Genomic DNA, 22776 nt, shown 5'->3' on the forward strand with positions numbered 1-22776 from the left:
TGTTTGTTTTTTGGAGCAAACATGTATACATTTTTTCCAGTTCCAGCTCTTCAGCATGTTATATAAAGATGGCCATGAGCAAATCAAGGAGTTCATAACTTAATACCTCTTAACTGATTGGCCTTCAGGTTTATTAATGGAGAGTCAGAGAGAGAGAGAGAGAGAGAGAGAGAGATAAAGAGATTAATAGCTGGTTACAGCCTGCAGGTGGTAGTTCAGGCAGCAGTTCTGTTATTGGTCAGGAGAAGGGGTAGAGAACATAGGCAGCCTGGAGAACTCTTCTGTTTCAAAGAGGCTATGGAAGGGCACGCAAGCAGTCAGAAGAACTTTGCTGTTGGTCAGAGGCTGTGTAAGGGTTAGGGAACATAGGTGACCAGGAGAACTTTCTAATTGTAAGAAGCTGTGGAAGGAAGCGCAAGCGGAACTGTGCCATTGGTAAGAAGTTGTGGAAGGAAATACAGGCAACTGGTAAAACTCTCTTCCGTTGGTCAGACACTATGGAAGTGATACAGGTGTGGAAGGAAATACAGGCAACTGGTAAAACTCTCTTCCGTTGGTCAGACACTATGGAAGTGATACAGGTGGCTGGAATAATGCTTTTATTTGTCAGGGACCACAGAAGAATATGCAGGTAAATTGAAAGCTCTTCTCTATGTCAGACTGTATAGGCTAGATTGAATCAGGCTGTGCTGGTCCTAGTTTTACCAGTGTTTCAATGGACTTGTAATTTTTTTAGAGACATTGGAACTAAAAGTCCATAGATGTGGTGCAATTAAAGTCAGAACAAGCTGAATCTGGATCTTTTGTGACATGGAGCTATCTGGTCATCATCTTATCTATTTTGACAACACTCCAGGACTCGGTGATTGCCATTCCACTGTTCAGAAGTGATTCCCGCTGGAAAGACAGATCCTTGATTTCCCTGAAAGGCACTGAGCAGTGTCCTTCCAACACAACCCTGGGACAACAGCTCTATGCTAGCAGTAAAGAGCAGAGCACTCCTACTGAATCAATGCATCCTTGGGGATCACTCTTGGGAAACTACATGGCTGGCATTCTAAATTTCAACCAGAGGACAGGAGCTTTTGGAGAATCAGTGCAGCTTTTTTTTTTTCTTTCTAGTTTTTCATTCAAATGAAGAACTTAACAAAGTAATTTGTGGACAATTATCCCTTTACCTCATCAGATATGGAAAACTTTTAAGTCTAATGTTTCTGATAACAAAGACTGTCAAAGGGGAAAGGATTTAGCTTCAGGAGCAGCTAACCCGAGTGTTTCTGAGAGGAAGACCGTCAACTGTGCTTACTGTGTGCTATTGATTTAGACAACTGTGATTTGACCAGCCTTAATAGCTCTTTAGTATGCAGATGTGTGGGGGAAGAGAGGAGTGAATACTATAATATTCTGTCTGTCTCCTGGCTTCTTCTGAAAGATTGATGCTTGTTGAGATATATCCATCAAGCCTGTTTCCATCCACTTATCAAGGCCTACCTTCTATCCATCCACCAATTGATCCCTGCCTCCTGTTGTCCATCAAACCCTGCCTGAGCCTCCTGCCAAGGCATGACTTTCATCCTTCCATCAAACTTTGCCTTCCATTTCTCTGTCCAGCAACTCACATGGAGCAGTTACAAAACATATGTAGGGTGGCATGTGTGGAATCTTGACAAATTCACAGAATATAGTAACTTAGTAAATGATGATAACAGATAAAGACCTGTCTGGTCCATCTAGTCTGCCCAACAAGGTGACCAAAGTTGTATCTGCACCCCAGAAGGATGAGAGGCTTTGAATCATTCACAACCAGTTATGTAGGGTGACTTGGAACCATGGTAAGTATAAAAGACAGGTCCTCCTAAAACTGCCCTGATAACGCCACACCCATTTGGATTTTCAGGGTGTTCAGCATGGCCATTCAAATATATATCATGCATATTCATTGTGGATATCTTGAAAACCAGACTGTCTGTGTGGTCCCCAAGGACTGGACTGAGAATCACTGAGCTAAGGTCTGCACCTTGATGACTGGAAATTACAGTTTGACTACCAAAACCATCAGAGTCACATTTCTAGGTTCAAGATGGAAGTCAAAGAGAAAAGGCAAAAAGCCCTTGTTTGATTGCAGACCCTCAAAAGAGCAGAAGCTTAACAATGAGCTGAACATACACCAACCCCTGAGATGCTAATTCTTGACCATCCAGAGAACATCTTTCTGTGTGGTGGCAACTACTGCATCCGTGTGTTCTGGGTTTCACAGGGAGGAGGGAGCGTGAATAAAACTAGAGCCTTGGTCTTCACACCCAACCTCTGAAAGCCACCAACAGGTCTCTCATGCATATTCTTTAGAGATATCCTGAAAACCCAACCCATTGGTGGACCTTGAAGACTGGGAGTGAAGACCAAGGGTCTAGAGTGATCAGTTACCATCATCTTTTTTTTCAGGATAGGTGAATCCAGGCCTGTTTTTACCACTTCCATCCCTAACCCCCTTTCAGTGCATGCTTGAAGAATTAATTTCTGCTTTTGTTAGAGAAATCAGAACTGAATTCCACGTATGGAATGAAGTAAAACAAGGATTGGATCAACCTGTCCATTATAATGTACAGCAGTGCTTCAACCCACTCCTGGAGGCATACCTAGCTAGTCAGATTTTCAGGATTAACCTAATCATTAACATAGCCACCAGTGGGCCCTACTAAGCCCAAGCCTGCCCACTTTGAGCTCAGAGATCCACAAACCCTGCCAGCTAAAGACTCCCAGTGATCTGGCATCTCTTAACTTCCTCCTCCAACCCCCCCCCCCCCCCCCCCCCCCCCCCCCGGTACCTTTTAAATCCTTCAGTGCTGGACTGGCAGTAAGCTGTGACTCATACCAGCGGTTCGCACCAGCCCTGAGCGTTCCCTCCGACACAACTTCCTGTTTGCACAAGCTCTTGATGTGTGCAGAGTCCCCTTTTACCACAGAGGGTACAAAGGTGGAAAAAGGAAATGGTCGTGTGGTAAGTTTGCACTTGCCATGTGGCCATTTTGGGGGCAGCACTTATCACTGCCCATTGAGGTGGCAGTAAGGGCTCCCGTGCTAAACCAGTAGTAACTGGGCATTGGTTACCACTGGGTAACGCCTTGCTGTATTATTTTTTCAAAAATTCAAGCAGTGCTAGTAATGCTGCACGCTGGGGGTGGAACTACCACTGTAGGCCGCATTGGGCCAGTAGTAGGTCTGGGATGCCATGCGGCAATCCTTTAGTAAAATGGCCCCACAGTTTGCAAGGAAATTACCATTTTCCAGAGGCATTAGTGCACCAAGCCATCAGTACAGGTGTCCAAATTAAAAGCCTCTTTAAACAAAAGACGCTTTAATAACATTTTGAATTTCTTAAAATTTTCTTCCAAATGAATATGGTTTGGAAGATGATTCCAAAGGAAAAATGCTATGTAGAAAAGTGCTCTAGTTCTAGTTAAATTTAACCTAACCCTCTTTAGAGAGGGGCTATTAATTTGTGATCTTGTAGGAACTTAGAGACCCTAGATGGAGTATAAGGGATGGTTAATGAATGTAAATAACCTGGTTGTAAAGAATAATATGCTTTATGAGTTAATGTCAACACCTTAAATTTCATGCTAAATGAAACTGATTCCAATAAATTTTCAAAAAAGGGGTGCAATTTGATCATACTTCCTACAATTACCCAGTAATGTAAGTGGTGTATTTTGTAATGTTTGAAGGCACTTAATATTAGCATTCAAAGTCCCTGCGTAAATTGCATTACAGTAATCTAACCTGGAAATTAATAGTGCATGAAGCAATATATGAAGTGATTTTTTAAATCAAAAAGATGTCTTACTGACCTCAATAATCTCAAAGTACAAAAGCCTTTTTTCATTACTTCAGTGACTTCATTGTCAAAGGTTAATCATGAATCAACTGATATTCCTAAATATTTTCAATAGAAATCAAACAAAATAAAATAAAGAGTGGACTAACACGGCTACCACACCTCTCTTCCTAAATATTTGAAAGTATCAACTGGGGGAATAGGTATCCCCCAGAATATTGGTGTAATGATGGCTGCTGAGCACAAGTATCTTCAATGTGCTCTCCAGAGACTGTCAACACAAACATAATTCTGGTGAGGATAAAATCACAGTGTGACCCCTCTCCCCCCAAGACTGGAGCCATGAGAAGGAACTTGACTAACACAGCCAACAGGTGCATGGAGAGCTTTCATCAAGATCACGGAGAGCCTCCTTGACCAACACCACGTGACAACGAATCTGGAGCCTCCAACGAACACATAGAGGATGAACCTCATACTCGCTAGCAGACATGCCACCTTCCACCATCAGGAACAGAAGGGAGCCACTGCATAGCTCCAAGAGACACTACCACAGTGATTCCCCCAACCGCACAAATGCTGAAAACAGCCAGAAGCAAAAGGACAAACTGCCCAGCCCAGAACAGGCAGAACAGGTAGATTTTCTATGTCACAGCTATGCTCTGTCTCTTCTTTCTTTCTTTCTTTCTTGTATCCCACTGTTATCCAAAAACAAGTTTTGGTTCAAAGTGGCTTACATTTTGCAGTTTGCAGTTTAGCGTAGTTACAATAGATTTTAGTAGTCAAGATTTGGAGAACATTGATAGCTTATGTGTATGACCATGTCATTTTAGGCAAGGTAGGATTTAAAGTGGTTGGAATTTGATAGCTTATGTGGTTAGCTATAGAATGTTTTGAAGAGGTAGATCTTCAGTTCTTTTCTAAATTTAAGGTAGTTTTGTGATGCTTCTCGTTGTCTCTGGTATAGAGTTCCACCATTTGGAGCCTAGGTAGCTGAAGCCTGCTGTGTAGATGGTTTTGTAGGTTACATTTCTGCAGTTGTATAGGGAAAGGAGTAGGTATCCTCTGGTTTCTGGGTTTGCATTCCTTGGGGACAGTTTGATCAAGTCTATCATATACTCAGGCACTGTACCAAATGGTATCTTGAAAATTAGGGTGCTCACTTTGAAAAATAGTCTTGCCTTGATAGGCAGCCAGTGTAGTATTTTGAGTAGTGGAGTTGCCTTTTCATATTTCGACTTCTTGAATATCAGTCTTGCTGCAGTATTCTGAACAGTTTACAATTTTAAAGTGTTTTCCTTAGACCCTATCACGTATGCTCCGTTACAGTAGTCTAGTTGTGATAGTACCGTTGATTGTACCATTATCCGGAATGCTTGTCTAGGGAAGTAGTCTCTTATTCTTCTCAGCTTCCATAGTGTTCTGAAGCATTTTGCAGCTACAGCTGATATTTGTTTGTCCAGTGTTAGGTGTTTATTGAGAATAATACCCAATATCTTTAGTTATGATTTGATTTGATATGTTTGCTGATTTATTGTGAAATTTTGGTAGGGTGTGGGGTTATGTGGGCTGAATACAACCAGGAATGTTGTTTTCTCTGTTTAGTTTGAGTTTGAAGGTTGATGCCCAATTTTCCATGACGTCTAGGCCTATTTGAACTTTGTCCTGTATTTCTGTGATACTTTTGTTGAACGGTATGTATATAGTGACATTGTCTGCATATATAAATGGGTTGAAGCCCATTTGTTCCAGTTTTTGTCCGAGTGGTGCCATCATTACATTGAACAGTATTGGTGATATTGGTGATTAAATGAGACAAATGCAGTGTGGCTGAGGTAAAATTGTAACCTAATACCAAATAAAGCAACTTCAGCCAATGTTGTATATGGGTCGCGTTATTCAATGGGTATAGTGGAGAAAAAGCCCTCAGAAACCTCCAGTGATTCTGGTGGTTTGATGCGAGGTTATACACAATTTTGTGAAGTAACTCACGCAGTGATTCTATCATAGGGCAAAAAACTCCACTCCCTGACTGTTACTTAAGTCTTAATCTGCACACAGTATGAACAGTGTTTAAGCGATGTTTTAATAGTCGCGATTTAAACAGTGTTGAGGCAATATTTTTGTGCTCTAATGTATCTTTCAACTGCACAGGGAATAAAGTAGCACTTAGCTTTGTGATTTAAATCGGCACTCTTCTGTGACCGTTCACAGAAGAGTGCCGATTTAAATCACAAAGCTAAGTGCTACTTATTCCCTGTGCAGTTGAAAGATACATTAGAGCACAAAATATTGCCTCAACACTGTTTAAATCGCGACTATTAAAAACATCGCTTAAACACTGTTCATACTGTGTGCAGATTAAGACTTAAGTAACAGTCAGGGAGTGGAGTTTTTTGCCCTATGATAGAATCACTGCGTGAGTTACTTCACAAAATTGTGTATAACCTCGCATCAAACCACCAGAATCACTGGAGGTTTCTGAGGGCTTTTTCTCCACTATACCCATTGAATAACGCGACCCATATACAACATTGGCTGATATTGGTGATCCCTGTGATACTCCACACTCAGAGGTCCAAGAGGATTACATTTGGCTGTTCATCTTTACAATGTAGGATCTGGTCTTTAGGAAACAATTGAACCATGCTGCCACTGCTCCATTGATTCCCATGTTGTCGAGCAGGGTCGTTAGTGTTGTGTGAACTACTAGGTCAAATGCACTTGACATATCGAATTGTAGTAGTACTAAGCTTTGTCCTTGGCAGATTAGGCTTCTGAACTTTGTTATTAGGGTGGTTATGACCGTCTCTATACTGTGTTCTGGTCTGAAACCTGATTGGGATTTGTGAAGGATTGAAAATTGTCAAGTATTCCATTAGTTGCTGTGCTACCAGGCCTTCTATCGCTTTGGTCACCAGTAGTATTGAGGCCACTGGTTTGTAGTTTTGGATATTGCTGATTTTGCTGGTTGTGTTTTTGGGGATTGGTGTGAGTACAATGTCACCTTTGTCTTTTGGGAATTGTCCTTTTAAGAACATGCACTGCACCTCAAGGCAACATAGTCTCGTGCAGCTCTATTAAGTTTTTTTTTAATCGTCACAAACATGACTGTGAGGTCACCACAGGTCTGTTTTCTAAAATATGTCAATGTTAAGGATAATAGATAGCTGATCCCAAGCCATGTGAAGGACTATTGCTCAATTCACTATCAGGCTCATTTTCGAAAGAGAAGGACGTCCATCTTTCCACATAAATCGGAAGATGGACATCCTTCTTCCAGAGACGTCCAAATCGGTATAATCGAAACCTGATTTTGGACGTCTCCAACTGCAGTCCGTCGCAAGGACGTCCAAATTTCAAGGGGGCATGTCAGAGGCATAGCAAAAGCGAGACTTGGGCGTGCCTAACACTTGGACGTCTTTGACCCATAATCGAAAAAAGCAAGGACATGCCTGATGAACACATGAACCCGGACGTGTTTTTTTTAACGAATAAGGCACAAAAAGGTGCCCGAAATGACCACATGACCACTGGAGAGAATCGGGGATGGCCTCCCGTTACTCCCCCAGTGGTTACTAACCCCCTCCCACCCTCAAAAAAATCTTTAAAGATATTTTGTGCCAGCCTCTGTGCCAGCCTCAGATGTCATACTCAGTTCTGTGACAGCACATGAAGGTCCCAGGAGCAGTTTTAGTGGGTACAGCAGTGCACTTCAGACAGGTGGATCCAGGCCCATACCCCCCTACCTGTTACATTTGCGGAGGAAACAGTGAGCTCTCCAAAACCCACCACAAACCCACTGAACACATATATAGGTGCCCCCTTCACCCATAAGGGCTATGGTAGGGGTGTACAGTTGGGGGTAGTGGGTTTGGGGGGGGGGGGGTTGGGGGGCTCAGTACACAAGGTAAGGGAGCTATGTTCCTGGGAGCATTTTATGAAGTCCACTGCAGTGCCCCCTAGGGTGCCCGGTTGGTGTCCTGACATGTCAGGGGGACCAGTGCACTACAAATTCTGGTTCCTCCCACATCCAAATGGCTTGCATTTGGACGTTTTTGACATGGACATCTTTGGTTTCAAAAATCGCTGAAAGAAACGTCCAGATCCAAGGACGTCCAAAGCTAGGAATGTCCAAATGTAAGGATTTGGACGTCTCTGATTGTATTTTCGAAACGAAAGATGGACGTCCATCTTTTTTTCGAAAATCCGGTTTTCCCGCCCCTGGATTTGGACATTTTGCAAAGACAAACAAATCACAACTTGGACGTTTCTTTTGAAAATGCCCCTCCACATACGCCCTAACACACTCCAAAATGACTAAATAAGGGCATGGCTTTTCTACTATATGTTCATGATATATGGATAACTAGGCTACAAGTTGCCTCACTTTATGACTGGAACAAAATCCCTGTACTTATTTCTGACAGATGACACACACTGTCAACTGGAAGGACCAAACTACAAAACACACTACAAACCAGAAAACAATATGTTAACCAAGGGGAAAAAAAATCAATAAAGAAAAAATGCACAGACAATTACAAACTGTTAAACATACTAATATTAAACATGATACTTATGTTCCTGTTTAAATAGGCTATATAAATGCAAGGTCAGCTGTATATCTCCTATCAAACTGAGCTCTCTTTTTCATCAAGCACTGCCATTTCCTCCCCTCACCCTCCCCACTGACAGTTTGAACTTCGTGGGTGTGGCTTGGATCTCTTTCAGGGAGAGAAAACTAACAACTTATAGCAGCAGCTTCAGAGAGCATTTTCCATCTCACAGATAGGCTGCAGAGAATACCTTCTCCTGCTTCCACCCACCCTACCCCTCTACCCACCCACCCCTAGAGTGACATGTCTTATATAACCTCCCTATCAACCCACTCATTACTTTACCTCACCCATTTCTATTCTTCTATCACCTTCTCCCACTACTCCAACCAGAGTTACACCTAATCACACTGACCACCCTTCAACATCTTCTGTCCTTCTGTGACTGTTCTCTTGTGCTTGACTGCTTAAATATTTTAAATTTAAATGCTTTACTTTTTGTCTATTAGATTGTAAGCTCTTTGAGCAGGGACTGTCTTTCTTCTGTGTTTGTACAGCGCTGCGTACACTTTGTAGCGCTCTAGAAATGTTAAATAGTAGTAGTAGTAATAAGTCAGCTATAATCAGATACTGGATTGCAAATGAACAACTAGGATTACTGTTCTTTACAGAAAAGTGGATGCACCTTAAAGATGACCCAGTACTGCTTGACTTATGCCCACCAGGTTACAAAATAATACAAATCAACAGAACTAAAAAGAAAGGGGGGTGTTGCCTTAATATATAAATCCTTCTTCACAGTACAGCCCATAGCAGAAAACATATCCTCTACAATTGAATTTCTGGCATGTAAAATCACTGATACAACACTAGCTGGTCAACTATGCTGCGTACTTTTCTATCGTCCTCCAAGAAGCTAGTCTAACACTCAAGACAACTTCATGGATTTTATATCAAATACCTGTGTTAACTCCACTGATGTCCTTCTACTAGGAGACATTAATCTGCACCTTGAAAAACACCATGACACCAACACTAGGTCCTTAATAAACTTCCTGAACCAATGGGACCTCACATTACTACAAGCCACTTCATCTCAAGCAAAAGGTTACCTATTAGACATACTACAGGTTCTCAGCCAATAATAACCATTTACTAGAAAATCGTAAATGGGAAGAGGTGATATGGTCAGATCACAGCAAACTCACATTCACACTAGAGAATGACACGGGGACGGGGACCAGCAGTAACCACGGGGATGGGGATGGTGACAGAGCTTGTGGGGATAGGATGGGGACAGATCCTATGGGGAAGGGGTGGCACATCTTCTAAGAAGACATCTTCTATTGCAGGAAGGACTGTGGAGGACAGGAGAGCTAGACTGAATCCTGAGATTGTTGATGACTTCTTATTCATCCACAGATTAAAAAATCATAGCAATGCTTCATAGGGCATATTTCTCCCCTTTAGGGCATACAGAACAAGTTGTATTTTGTATCCTGGACATTTTAACAGAGTGGATTAGGATTCCTTGGGGTAGTAGAAATCAGCTATTGTTGGGGTTGGAAGGGTAGAGGGTGGTGGTGAGGAGGGTTATTATAGCTGATCGCTGTTACTATTGTTTTCTATTTGTAATTTATACACAGTAGTTGCACAGCATATTGTTCCTTTTTATACTTTAATAAAAATATTTAAATACCCTTCTCCACCACCGCCAATTCCAGGCTCCGCCCTTTCTGCCTCGCCTCTCCCTATGCTTGGAATAAACTTCCTGAGCCCATACGCCAAGCCCCCTCCCTGCCCATCTTCAAATCCTTGCTCAAAGCCCACCTCTTCAATGTCGCCTTCGGCACCTAACCATTATACCTCTATTCAGGAAATCTAGACTGCCCCAATTTGATTGACTGCACATTTTGTCCATTAGATTGTAAGCTCCTTTGAGCAGGGACTGTCCTTCTTTGTTAAACTGTACAGCGCTGCGTAACCCTAGTAGCGCTTTAGAAATGTTAAGTAGTAGTAGTAGTAAATATAAAATCATAATTGTTCGAGGCTTCTGCAGATGAGGACAGAGCCCATGGGGATGGGGCAGGGACGGGGACAGAACCTGCGGGGATGGGGTGGGGACGAAGATAGGGCCTGTGGGGACGGGGTGGGAATGGGGCAAACTTTGTCCCCATGTCATTCCCTAATTCACACTCCAATAGAAAGAAAATGGCAAGAATAGGGAATCAAGAACACCGCACACCATTACAACCAGAGGAAAGGTGGATAATCAAAGCTTCTGGATAACAGTGCAAATGGATCAAGCAAAAATACCACCTAATAACGTACATTTCATGGAGAATTGGGATGAAGTAAGCAACAACATACTGAACAAAATAGCACCACTCAAACTGAAAATAAGAAATAAAAGACAGTCACATCTATGGTTTAACATTGAGTTACTAGAGATGAAACAACATTGCAAGAAATTGGTTCCTTCCCATGTCCCATAATCCAGCAGGAGCAGGTACATGTGTTATTGACATTAAAACCAGGCGCTGTTCTTTCAGCCATTTGACTACTGCTGATAAACATTCTTGAAAAGGTGTCAAATCTGGGTGAAGAGGGCTCACTTTTGCCACTATCAGAATATCATCCACATAACAATTAAACATAAAATATGTTCTTTTTCCTGCCCCCCCCCCAATTCTCAGCCCCTTACCCCAAGGCATACCTCTTACATACTCATCTCCACCTGCATTTCTCTCTTCCCTGCTCCTTCCCCAATTTCATTCCCTCTCCAACATTCTGCCTCCCTAAGCTTCAGGTCCACTACCACCCTATCCCAGTATTGACCCCATCATTCATGCCCACTCTCTCCCTACCCTAGGTTCACATCCCACTGCATTCACATTCTCTCTCTTCCACCAAAGCAATCTTTCCTGGGTTTGATCCTCATATCTTTTGCCCTTCCCAGTCTTGATTAGCCCCAGTTGTATCTCTCTTTCTCCCAAAACCTAGTTCTCCTCCTTGGTTTGACCCCCCCCCCCCAGCACTTTCTGCCACTCCCATCCCTCCCCCCCCCCCCAAGGCTTGACCCCCCTCCTCAGCTCTTGCTGTATCTTACTAGGCTGACACCCTAGATCTCTCCCTTGACTTCACCCCCTCCAGCTCTCTCTCTGTCCCCTTCCCCCCAAGACTTGACCCCCCTCCCCACCTCTTCCTGTACTTTACTAGGCTGACACCCTAGTTCTCTTCCTTAGCTTGACACCTTCCAGTTCTCTCTTTCCCCTCCCTCCTCCCAAGGATTGATCGTCTCTCCACCTCTTCTTGTACTTTACTAGTCTGACACACTAGTTCACTCCCTTGGCTTTACCCCCTCCAGTTCCTTCTCTCCTCCCTCTTCCCCAAAGCTTTACCCCTTCCCCAGCTCCTGCTGTGCCTTAAGAGGCTGACACTCTACTTTTGAAGTTGGAGCCCACTGCACTATTTGACTCTTCCTTCTCCTGCAGGCCCACAGTTAGCTCTTTCCAGTGCCATAGGAATGCAGATCACACATCTCCTGCTGTCCTGGATAGCCCCAGAGCCAACCCTTTCAATTGCCACACTTATCTGATAACATAAGAGTAGCCATACTGGGTCAAATCAATGGTCCATCTTGCCCAGTATTCTGTTTTCCAAACAGTGGCCAAGCCAGGTCAGAAGTACCTGGCAGAAACCCAAATCGTGGCAATATTCCAGGCTACCAATACTGGGGCAAACAGTTGCTTCCCCATATTTGTCCAAACCTTTTTTAAACCCAGATACGCTAACCGTTGTTACCACATCCTCTGGCAAAGAGTTCTTAATTAGAATAACTTATTATAAATGAAGAGTTGTGTTAGGGGTGGGTGGGAGTTGGGGAGTGTGGGTGGGATTGAAAACTAAACTAGGCCCTGCTCTGCCTGCTAGAGGCTATCTGCTTCCATCTTTTTCTCTGCTAGCAGGCCCCCCTGCTGGCTCTTCACTTTTCTGCATGCAAAAGGTAAATTCCGTGCCTTTTGTGTGTGTGTGGGGGGGGGAGGGGGGGGATACATGAATTCTACCCAGCACCCAGGAGTAGCTCCTTAACTTATTATGAGCCTTGTTATGACAATTTTTGTAAATACAGTTTCTACTTCATCTGTACTATGTGCATTTGCAGTTCTATTTCCAATATCCTTCATGTTTTAAAAAAAAAATTATTTTGTAAACTATTTTGGTTTTTACCCAAAGAAAGGCGGTATATAAAATTTTAATAAACCTTAAACCATAATGTGAGTTTCCTATGATAAAAGGTGTGAAAACATATAATCAAGACATTTTGGTTTCTTATTCTTTTGATTAATATTTTAAATACTTCTATAGTTGTTTTTTCATTTTGAAAGTGTAGAGTAACTTGAATAGATCAGTGAATAGAATGTTTAAAATGTAGTAATACCTAGTACTAGTGGTAGATTATCTTGCAGCATGGCATCATCAGTATTTAAATCCTTCATTTGGTGCCACTCCCCTCCTTTTCTGCTGTCTCCAGAATTAAGTTGTAGCTATCCTAGAGCCAAGGTGCTAACCACAGGGTCTGATATTTGTAATTTTTCCATCCCACATAACTCATGTGCTTGCTAGAGATAAACCAAGTTATTCTGAAATGAGGTTCTATGTCCTTTTAAGGCATGCTTGGGATAGTAAAGCCTACCCTTCTTTTCTGTCTTCTGCTTCCCACAGTCTTTGGATGGTTTTGTGTTTGCACTGAGCCAGGAGGGCAAGTTTCTCTACATTTCTGAGACAGTATCCATCTACCTCGGCCTGTCACAGGTGAGATGCCTTCCTTACTAATGAACACACATTGATACATAAGTTCTACTGGGTATGTGATATCTAATATACAGGGCTGTGCCTAACGTTAGCCGCAATTCCTAGGCTTAAGTGCTATTCTATAGACCGTGCCTAACTTTAAGCGTAGTTTATAGAAAAGCGCTTTTTTTGCGCCAATTATTTTGGTGCTATATATAGAATTTACCTCATAGTACAGAATGGATAGCTGAAAAGCAATCTTCGTCAACAACACCAAGCCCCGGGTATTCAGAGCTATATTCATACTTACCCGATACATTATGAATATAACATAGACTGCTAAAAATGGACTCATTGAATGACATTTTGGTTGTTAGGAGCCGGCTCTGTGGGTGCTGTGGGTGCTTGAGCACCCACAATATTGAGAAAATTCCTTGTATGTGTCCAGGGAGGGGTTATTTTCATTGGGCCTAGCACCCTCAATAATTTTGAAAAGTTGGCTCCGTCATAGTTAAGGTGCTCACTCACCATTCATCTAATATAATAAAACGCACCCTCAACGTTCTGAGGACAACGTTCTGTGAAGCCCTGAAGCCATCTGACGTCACTGAGGCTGTAGGGTTCGTGGATTCGTGGTGTGAAGCCTTCAAGCCAGCCAGCCGTCTCTGCCCCGCCCTCGCGACAAAACAAACAAATCAGGAAGCGAAACGTCAGGGAAGGAGGCGGCGCTCCCGACATCTAGCCTTCCCTTCGCTGTGTTCCGCCTTCTTTTTAAGGCGGAACACAGCGAAGGGAAAGCTAGACGTCGGGAGCGCCGCCTCCTTCCCTGACGCTTCGTTGCCGGAAACGCCATGGAGGTAAATTGAAAAAGAAGAAAAACAAAACAAAACGATGCATGGATGCGAGGGGGGGGGGAAGAAGAGGGCGGGCCAGGCTGGGACATGGGAGAGAGAGGAGCATGGATGCGAGGGGGGGTCATGGAAGGGAGAGAGGGGACTTGCTGGAAAAGGATGAATGGAGGCGGCAGGGGACAGAGGAGCATGGATGGGCATGGATTGGAAGGGCAGGACTCAGGGAGAGGGGAAATGCTGGATAGGGATGAATGGAGGGGACAGATGGGCATGGATGGATATGGATTGCAGGTCAGGGCTCAGGGAGAGAGGGGAATTGCTGGATAGGGATGAATAGAGGGGACAGATGGGCATGGATGGATATGGATTGCAGGGCAGGCCTCAGGCAGAGAGGGGAAATGCTGGATAGGGATGAATGGAGGGGGCAGGTAACAGAGAAACATGGATGGCCATGGATTGGAAGGGCAGGACTCGGGGAGAGGGGAAATGCTGAATAGGGATGAATGGAGGGGACAGATGGCCATGGATGGATATGGATTGCAGGACAGGCCTCAGGCAGAGAGGGGAAATGCTGCATAGGGATGAATGGAGGGGCCAGGTGACAGAGGAGCATGGATGGGCATGGATTGGAAGGGCAGGACTCAGGGAGAGGGGAAATGCTGGATAGGGATGAATGGAGGGGACAGATGGGCATGGATGGATATGGATTGCAGGGCAGGCCTCAGGCAGAGAGGGAAAATGCTGGATAGGGATGAATGGAGGGGGCAGGTGACAGAGAAACATGGATGGCCATGGATTGGGAGGGCAGGGCTCAGGGACAGAGGGGAATTGCTGGAAAGGGATGAATGGAGGGGGCAGGGGACAGAGGAGCATGGATGGCCATTGATTGGGAGGGCAGGGCTCAGAGAGAGAGGGGAATTGCTGGAAAAGGATGAATGGAGTGAGCAGGGGACAGATGGCCATGGATTGGGAGGGCACGGCTCACACTCTCTCTCTGATATGCAATGTCGTTCTAACTCTCACTCTCACACACTCTGTCTCACACTGTATCACATTCACTCTCTATGTGCCACACAGTCACTCACACACTCGCTTGGTCTCATACACTCACTCAAACAGAGAATCTGTGTCTCACACACACTCTCTCTCTCGCCCACACACACACACTCTCTCTCACACTGTGTCTCACATACACACTTGCACACACTCTCATTCTCACAAACACACTCACACCCAGACTCTCTCTCTCACACACTCACACTTTCACTCTGACTCTCAAACAGTCACTCTCACATACACTCTCCCAAACATACACACTCCGAGGAAAACCTTGCTAGCGCCCGTTTCATTTGTGTCAGAAACGGGCCTTTTTTACTAGTTTGAAATAAAAGGAAGGCATAACTATAAGAAATGCAACCTAATAGGATAAAAAAGAAAGGGGAATGCCAGGGTAAGCAACAGGTGAAGTGATGATCTGAACAGAAAGAACTTAGCAAGGGTTTTAACTATTCACAGAGGTAACAAAAAGCAGTCACTTCTTCTCAGTTTTACATTTTGGCCATTACTGCCTGAATAATTAATAGCAGTAATTATCTCTCCTGCAAGTGAAGCCTTTTCCATGTGTTGTGTAATTCATGACTGCATTAAGAAGTGAATCGATTTTGAAGGGGGGTTGGGCAGAAGGAAATGTGGAGTCTTTTGACCAGGAGGTGCATCCTTAAACGTTAAAATTCCCAAATGAATAGATTCCAGCCAGTCCCCAGGTTTTATTGGCCTGCCTGACTGTAGAGCTCAAAATTAGGTGCCATCAGATCACCCTGTCGGTGGGATGGGGGTGGGAGGGGGCTCTCTATGCGACCCTCCGAAATAGCTTACATTTTTCTCATGTTTAAAAATCAAAGGAGTATTGTTTTGCCATCACAAGACAATGCCTGGTGTGATGTCTGTATGTGGGTTTTAGACAATTGGGGTTATGTTAATTCCCTTACCTCTTAGTTGTTCTGTCTGTTTGCCTGTCCTATTTAGATTGTGAGCTCTTTGAGCAGGGACTGTCTTTTCATGTATGGTATACAGCGCTGCATATGCCTTGTAGCGCTATAGAAGTGATAAGTAGTAGTAGTAGTAATTACAGCATTTTATGTATCCAGGTAGGTGCACATAAAATGTTCCTGTATATACATCATAAAAGTAAGTGCTATGATAAGTATCTATTTTTATGTGGTACACATGTAGACACTCCCAGGCGTGGAGAATGAGCAGAGCGGTGGTGGAATCAGCTCTTATGTATGTGCTTAGCCGAAGCTCTGATAGGTGGTATATAGTGGCATATTTATTCAAGGTATGTGTGTTGCATACGCACCCCTGTCAGACCCGACCCTCCGCTCATGCCTTAAAATGATCTCCACTCCAGCCTTCACTCGGGCAGCGGCAGCGATACTCATAGGCTGCCTGCGGCCTGCACTGGGACTTTATCTCTGAACCGTCCTATGCCTTATGACACAACTTCCTGTTTTGTGAAGGGTGGGACGGTTCAGAGAGAAATTCCCAGTGTAGACCGCAGGCAGCCTATGAGTGTTTCTGCCCGGGAGAAGACTGAAGCAGAGGTGATTTTATGGTACCGAGGGTGTGCGTGTGTGGGAGATGCACCACCTATTAAAATTTCCTGGCTGCACCACTGGTGGTATATCAAAATAAAAATGAACGATCTTATAAATTTACACACAAACCCCTAAATTCTATGAACTTGTGTGTTCAAGTTTACATTAACCCCTGGGTTCTACCTAGGTCACTCAAATTTCGGAGCCAGAATTTGCATGCAGATCCGAGATCCATGCATGTCTTAATGAAGAAAGGGGCACCAATTAGCCACTTAATTGGTGCTAATTGATATTTGATTGAAGTTGTGCATGAATCTCCCTGGCATGCTATTCTATAACTTGGCTTCCAACTTTTCCCAAGCACAAACCAAAACGGGACGTGGCCATGGGAGGGGCATAGGTAGGTCATGGATGTTCCCAAAAGTTAGGTGCCAACATAGTAACATAGTAGATGACGGCAGAAAAAGACCTGCACGGTCCATCCAGTCTGCCCAACAAGATAAACTCATATGTGCTACTTTTTGTGTATACCCTACCTTGATTTGTACCTGTCCTCTTCAGGGCACAGACCGTATAAGTCTGCCCAGCACTATCCCCGGCTCCCAATCACCAGCCCCGCCTCCCTCCACCAGCTCTGGCACAGACTGTATAAGTCTGCCCAGCACTATCCCTGCCTCCCAACCACCAGTCCCGCCTCCCACCACTGGCTCTGGCACAGACCGTATAAGTCTGCCACGTTCTAGAATAGTGCCGATCTGCACCTAAGTTGGAAACTAAACTTATACCTGTTTCAATCAGGTGTAAATCTAGTGCCCAAAATATTCTATAAAGGTCAGTTACTCAGCATGGATCTTTCCAGCATCTAACTTCCGGTACTTTATGTATAATTCCCCTTTAGTGTGTGAAGTTGCACAAAAGAGTTATAGAATAGTGTCAGTTGTGCATGTAATTTAATTTAACAATTAGCTGCTAATTGGCATTTACCAATAAGTGGCTATAATTGGTGTTAATTGGATCTAATTGAGACTAATTAGCTGTTATACATATAACTGCTCTTAGGATTGGGGTGAATTCTATAAATTGCGCCTAAAAATATCAGTGCTGAAAAAACCCACTTAAGCGCTATTCTGTAAGCCGTGCCTAAAGTTAGGTGTGATTTATGGAATAGTGCTTAAGCACAGGGGTGACATGTAAATTTAGGCACGTCCATTTGCACCAATGAAACGTTTGTTGCCGGTATGATGCACGCTAAGTGCAAATTCAATATCGGCAGTAAGTCCACATTTATGTGCATAAATAAATAAATATATAAAATATGCATGTATTTGCAGAATACTGCTTAGGCAGATTTTTGGCATGTACATATATATCTACATGCGCACATACATATTTGCTGGCATTTGTAAACGTTTACATGTGTTATTAGCATGGAAATGTTAGCACCTCCTTTATAGAGTTACCCCCTAGGTGTCTTTATAAAACAGGCACAGCATATTATTACTAATATTAGGAAAGAAATGCAAAACAAAAATGAGAATATTATAATGTCTTTGTATTGCTCCATTGTGCGACAGCATCTTGAATACTGTGTGCAATTCTGGTCACCGCATCTCAAAAAAGATATAGCAGAATTAGAAAAGGTACAGAGAAGGGCAAAGAAAATGATAAAGGGAATGTGATGACTTCCCTATGGGGAAAGGCTAAAGCAGTTAGGGCTCTTTAGCTTGGAGAGGAGACTGCTGAGGGGAGGTCAGATAGAGGTCTATGAATTACTGAGTGGAGTGGAACAGGTAGACCTGAATCATTTGTTTACTTTTTCCAAAAATACAAAGACTAGGGGGGCACACAATATAGCTACTAAATAGTAAATTTAAACAAACTGGAGAAAATATTCTTTACCTCAACGTGTAATTAAACTCTAGAACTCATTGCCAGAAAATGTGGTAAAAGCAGTTAGTTTAGCAGGGTTTAAAAAAGGTTTGGGCTAATTTTCTAAAAGAAAAGTCCATAAGCCATTATAAGATGGACTTGGGAAAATCCACTGCTTGTTTCTAGGATAAGCAGCATAAAATGTATTGTACTGTTTTGTGATCTTGCCAGGTACTTGTAACATGGATTGGCCACTGTTGGAAACAGGATACTGGACTTAATGGACCTTCGGTGTGTCCCAGTATGGCAACTCTTATGGTTCTTATATACTTCTGTGTGCTGTCACAGCCTACGCGCCCTATTATAAAATTACCCTTTTAATATCTGTCAGAATTGATCCCCAACTTTCCCGTGTGCATAACCTTGTGCTTCTAAACTCTGCTAGGTCATAAGCCAGGATTATTGTATGAATATTAGGGCATTTAGCTGCCAAGTATGTGAGCAGATGAGTCAGGGGGATGCAGACACAGAGTATAAATTAACTGGAGCCCAAGTGCTTGATGGAAAGTTCACTTCCAAAAGTATCTTGCCAGTGAGCAGAAACGTTTATGGCGAAATAATGTCAAATTCTAATTTATACCTGTGGGACTGTTTTTGGACTTTTTTTTCTCCTCTTTTTCACTGCTGCCCACTTTAATAGACAATGAAACATATCCCATCAGCATCACAACTCATTCAAAAAGAGAAAGTGAGCTATGGAGTGTCGTGAGATCCAATATAGTTTTATTTGGTTCCGCTACTGTTTTCATAAAGGATAAAGGTCGATGGCAGGGGGAGGATAGGGGGTAGCTTGCTTTCTTCTGCTTTCTTTGTCCAGGAACAATGAAACCTTTTAGGAGAAGGCAAATTTTCCACCTCCCCTGAGTGTGTTTCCCCTATCCGCTCTGCTATAAAAATAAACAGCTGAGTGCTGGGAAATAGAAGTTGGGATGTTATTTCGTAAGGTGTTTTGCTGGAGATAAAGAGGTGGAAGACAAGAGAAATGTATTTATTATTTATTTATTTGGTTCACTTATATCCCACATTTTCCCAGCTTGTGCGGGCTCAATGTGGCTAACAAAGTTACAAGAAAATTACATAGTACAGCAGGTTATAATAGTTATATAAAAATGGACAAATACAGTAACGTAAGCTGCTAATTAAGTGAAAAACGGATGGGAAAACAGGAGCAACAAAAGGAAAAGCAGACATAAGGCAAAAAGCGGGAAATCAAACAAAACGGTAATATGGGTTTAGATAGTATTGAGGGCTCTGGGATATGCTTTACTAAACAAATACGTTTTTAGTAATTTAATGGTTTAAAGAATTTGATTTTGGGCTTAAAAACTAAATTGTTCTCTCTCTGTGATGTATGATAAAATCTAGTGACTGTCTGTCATACTCCCATAAAAGGAACATGGCACCTTGCCTAGAATCACTGATGGGCTGGAGAGGAAGGTGAATAGGCCCCGCTATTTGAGTAGCTACGTAGCTGAATGCTGGTTTCACTGGCATGGATGATTTGCTACTGCATTGGCCAAAGCAGGGCTGGCGTTAGACATTCAGGGCCCCAGGGCAAAAACAGGAAGGGGGCGCAAAAGCGGCCTTCTCCTATGCCTCCTTTAGCTTGAGGCAGGTTTGGGGCCCATTATGGTATAGGGGCCCAGGGCAATAGCCCGTTTGCCACCCCCTAACCCCGGTCCTGGGCCAAAGAGAATTTAGTGAAACATGGTAGCAACTTTTGGAGAGTGGAATAATTTTCGTCTTGCCCACCACCTCCCTCTGCAGCTCTGGGGTGATAGGACAATCAGGTGAACAAGGACTACAGGATAGATCGAGGCTGTCACAAGAACTCTAAGTTTTCAATCATTGTTAATGGGCCTTTGATGTTCTATTGGCAACAAGCAATAGATATAGTGGAATTAGAAAAGGTACAGAGAAGGGCAATGAAAAATGATAGATAAAGGGGATGGGACGATTTCCCTATGAGGAAAAGGCTAAAGCGCTATGGCTCTTCATCTTGGAGAAAAGATGGCTGAGGGGAGATATATAGAAGTCTAAAAAATGAGAGTAACTGAATCGCTTGTTTACTCTTTCCAAAAATACTAGGAGCACGCAATGAAGCTACAAAGTAGTAAACTTAAAACAAATCAGAGAAATAGTTCTTCACTCAATGTGTATTAAACTCTGGAATTCATTGCCAGAGTATGTGGTAAAAGCATTAGCTTAATGGGGTTAAAAAAGGGTTTAGATGGCTTCCTAAAGGAAAAGTCCATAGACCATTATTAAAAATGGACTTAGGGAAAATCCACTGCTTGTTTCTAGGATAGAGCATAAATAGATTGTAACTGTTTTGGGATCTTGCCAGGTACTTGGTGACCTGGATTGGCCACTGTTGAAACAGGATGCTGAGCTTGATTGGATATTCGTGTCTGTCCCAGTATGGCAATACGTATGTACTTATTTGAATGACAGGTGTGTTCACTATGTATGGGGGCGGAGGTTGAGCCACAACACAGCCTGTGGAATGTCTGATTTATTGTTGCATTGAGAACTTGCTTGCATGTAGGGGCATTAAAAATCCTTAATAGAATTGTCTTATTCTACAAATAATTCAGAAGGTCTGTTTGAAAAATGTTCTGAATGGCGTACTCAGCAGGGGTGATATGCACTCGCCGGGGTACTTTTAGAACAGGGCACCTATATAAATTCTCCAAAAGGCATCCATTTTAAAGGAATATAGGGGCCTATGTGCCTTTATAAAACAGGCTCCTACTATAATCCCCACAGGTGCAAATGTTCTCACAAAAATGTACATCTACTCTGTGTGTACTCTGAATGTACATGTGGACATTGCAACTCCACCTAAACTATGTCCCTGGGAACATTGATGCATGGACTGCATAAAAGTACACAACTTTATAAGAACCATTTCCCCACTTGTTAAACATGCTTTACAATGCATATACCATTTCTCCCAGTGAAAGTGTACCTTCCCCTCAACGCTACCCTCATGCAGCCCTAGCTTCTACATTCCCCCACTCCCCAGCTCAGTGCAGTCCTGTCCTCCCCTGCCCCATAATTCATGTGACATCCCCTTTCTCCATTCCTCTAGTTCCCTCATCCAGTGGCATAGTGAGGACTGATTTTAGGGGGAGCCTGAGGGGCTAGACAATATGGATGTTCACAACACCTCCAGTTCTTTCTCATTGGCTAGTGCTGCTGCGGCTGACTGGTAGTTCTGTCTACAAATTAGTGGGCCATGGCCCCCCGAGGCCACAAATGGCTGTGCCTTTGCCCCTATCACTTTCCTCTTCTCTCCTTCCTACCCCCTTCCAGCCCCTCTGTCTTCCCAGCCCCAAAACACTGTTTCGCTCCTTTAAGGAGGGGGATTTCTGGTCCAGCTCCTCTTTGGCAGTGGTGGTTGTTGCTGATGCAGCTGTCCAGCTTATTGGTACTCTTGCTCCTTTTCCAAGATGGGGATGTTTCTTGTAGCCTGACTCTGCAGCCTTGCTCTCTGTCAGCTGTCAAGTCACTGCCCCAAATGCTGCTGCTTCTTGTCAATGGTGCTGCCAGTCATTGCTTCCTTAAGGGGGGGGGTGGGGGGAATGGAGGGGAGGGGAGTGCCCTCTACTGCTCTCCTCTTGATCTTCATAAGCAGGGTTGGGGGTGTTGCCATTCATGTCAGTGGTGAAAATTAACTTGTCTGAAATGAGCAGGTAAGGGTATTTTTTTAACTTTGCCCATGATATCTTACCTATTGAAGTTTTCAGCTCAGGGAAGGTTAAGGGATTCTCTCAAGGTTATACCGTGAATTCTAAGAGTGGCAGTCAAACTTCTTGAAGCCTCTGACTCTGTTTTTCACAGCTCTCTGCTTTTTCTTTTGCGGAAATTTAATATGGCTTATTGTTCAGTCAGGTGAAGTGAGGAGTAGGTTTTGGATATTAATTTCCTGAACTAGGGGCAAGTGTATGCCTTTTAGACAGCCTCCCTTCCTGCTGGCAAGCTGGGAGCAGCTATGTTCTGGTGAAGACAGCACAGCAATTCACAATGCCAGCATGTCATACTCTATAGAGAGCATTCTATAAGGAGGTGCCAACATTTAATTGCCAAGAAACGCTTCTAAAGAAGAGATTGTGACATTTCTTGCACTACATGGAATGCGGGACCCGGCAGCATTGCTTCACTAGTGGCAGGTCGTGTCAATGATCTGACTGTCTTCTTCGACTGGG

At 43.4% G+C, this 22776-nt stretch overlaps 1 protein-coding gene across 1 annotated transcript in view; it reads left to right on the top strand.

Moving 5' to 3' along the window:
- NPAS1 (neuronal PAS domain protein 1) overlaps positions 1-22776 on the top strand; it is a 173768-nt gene that overhangs the window by 64904 nt on the left and 86088 nt on the right. The window contains exon 5 of the mRNA XM_030219981.1: positions 13120-13209. Coding sequence (XP_030075841.1) covers positions 13120-13209 — 90 coding nt within the window. The remainder of the gene's footprint in view (positions 1-13119; positions 13210-22776) is intronic.

This window comes from Microcaecilia unicolor, chromosome 11 (assembly GCF_901765095.1).
Source record: "Microcaecilia unicolor chromosome 11, aMicUni1.1, whole genome shotgun sequence".
In the NCBI taxonomy this organism is placed as follows: domain Eukaryota; kingdom Metazoa; phylum Chordata; class Amphibia; order Gymnophiona; family Siphonopidae; genus Microcaecilia; species Microcaecilia unicolor.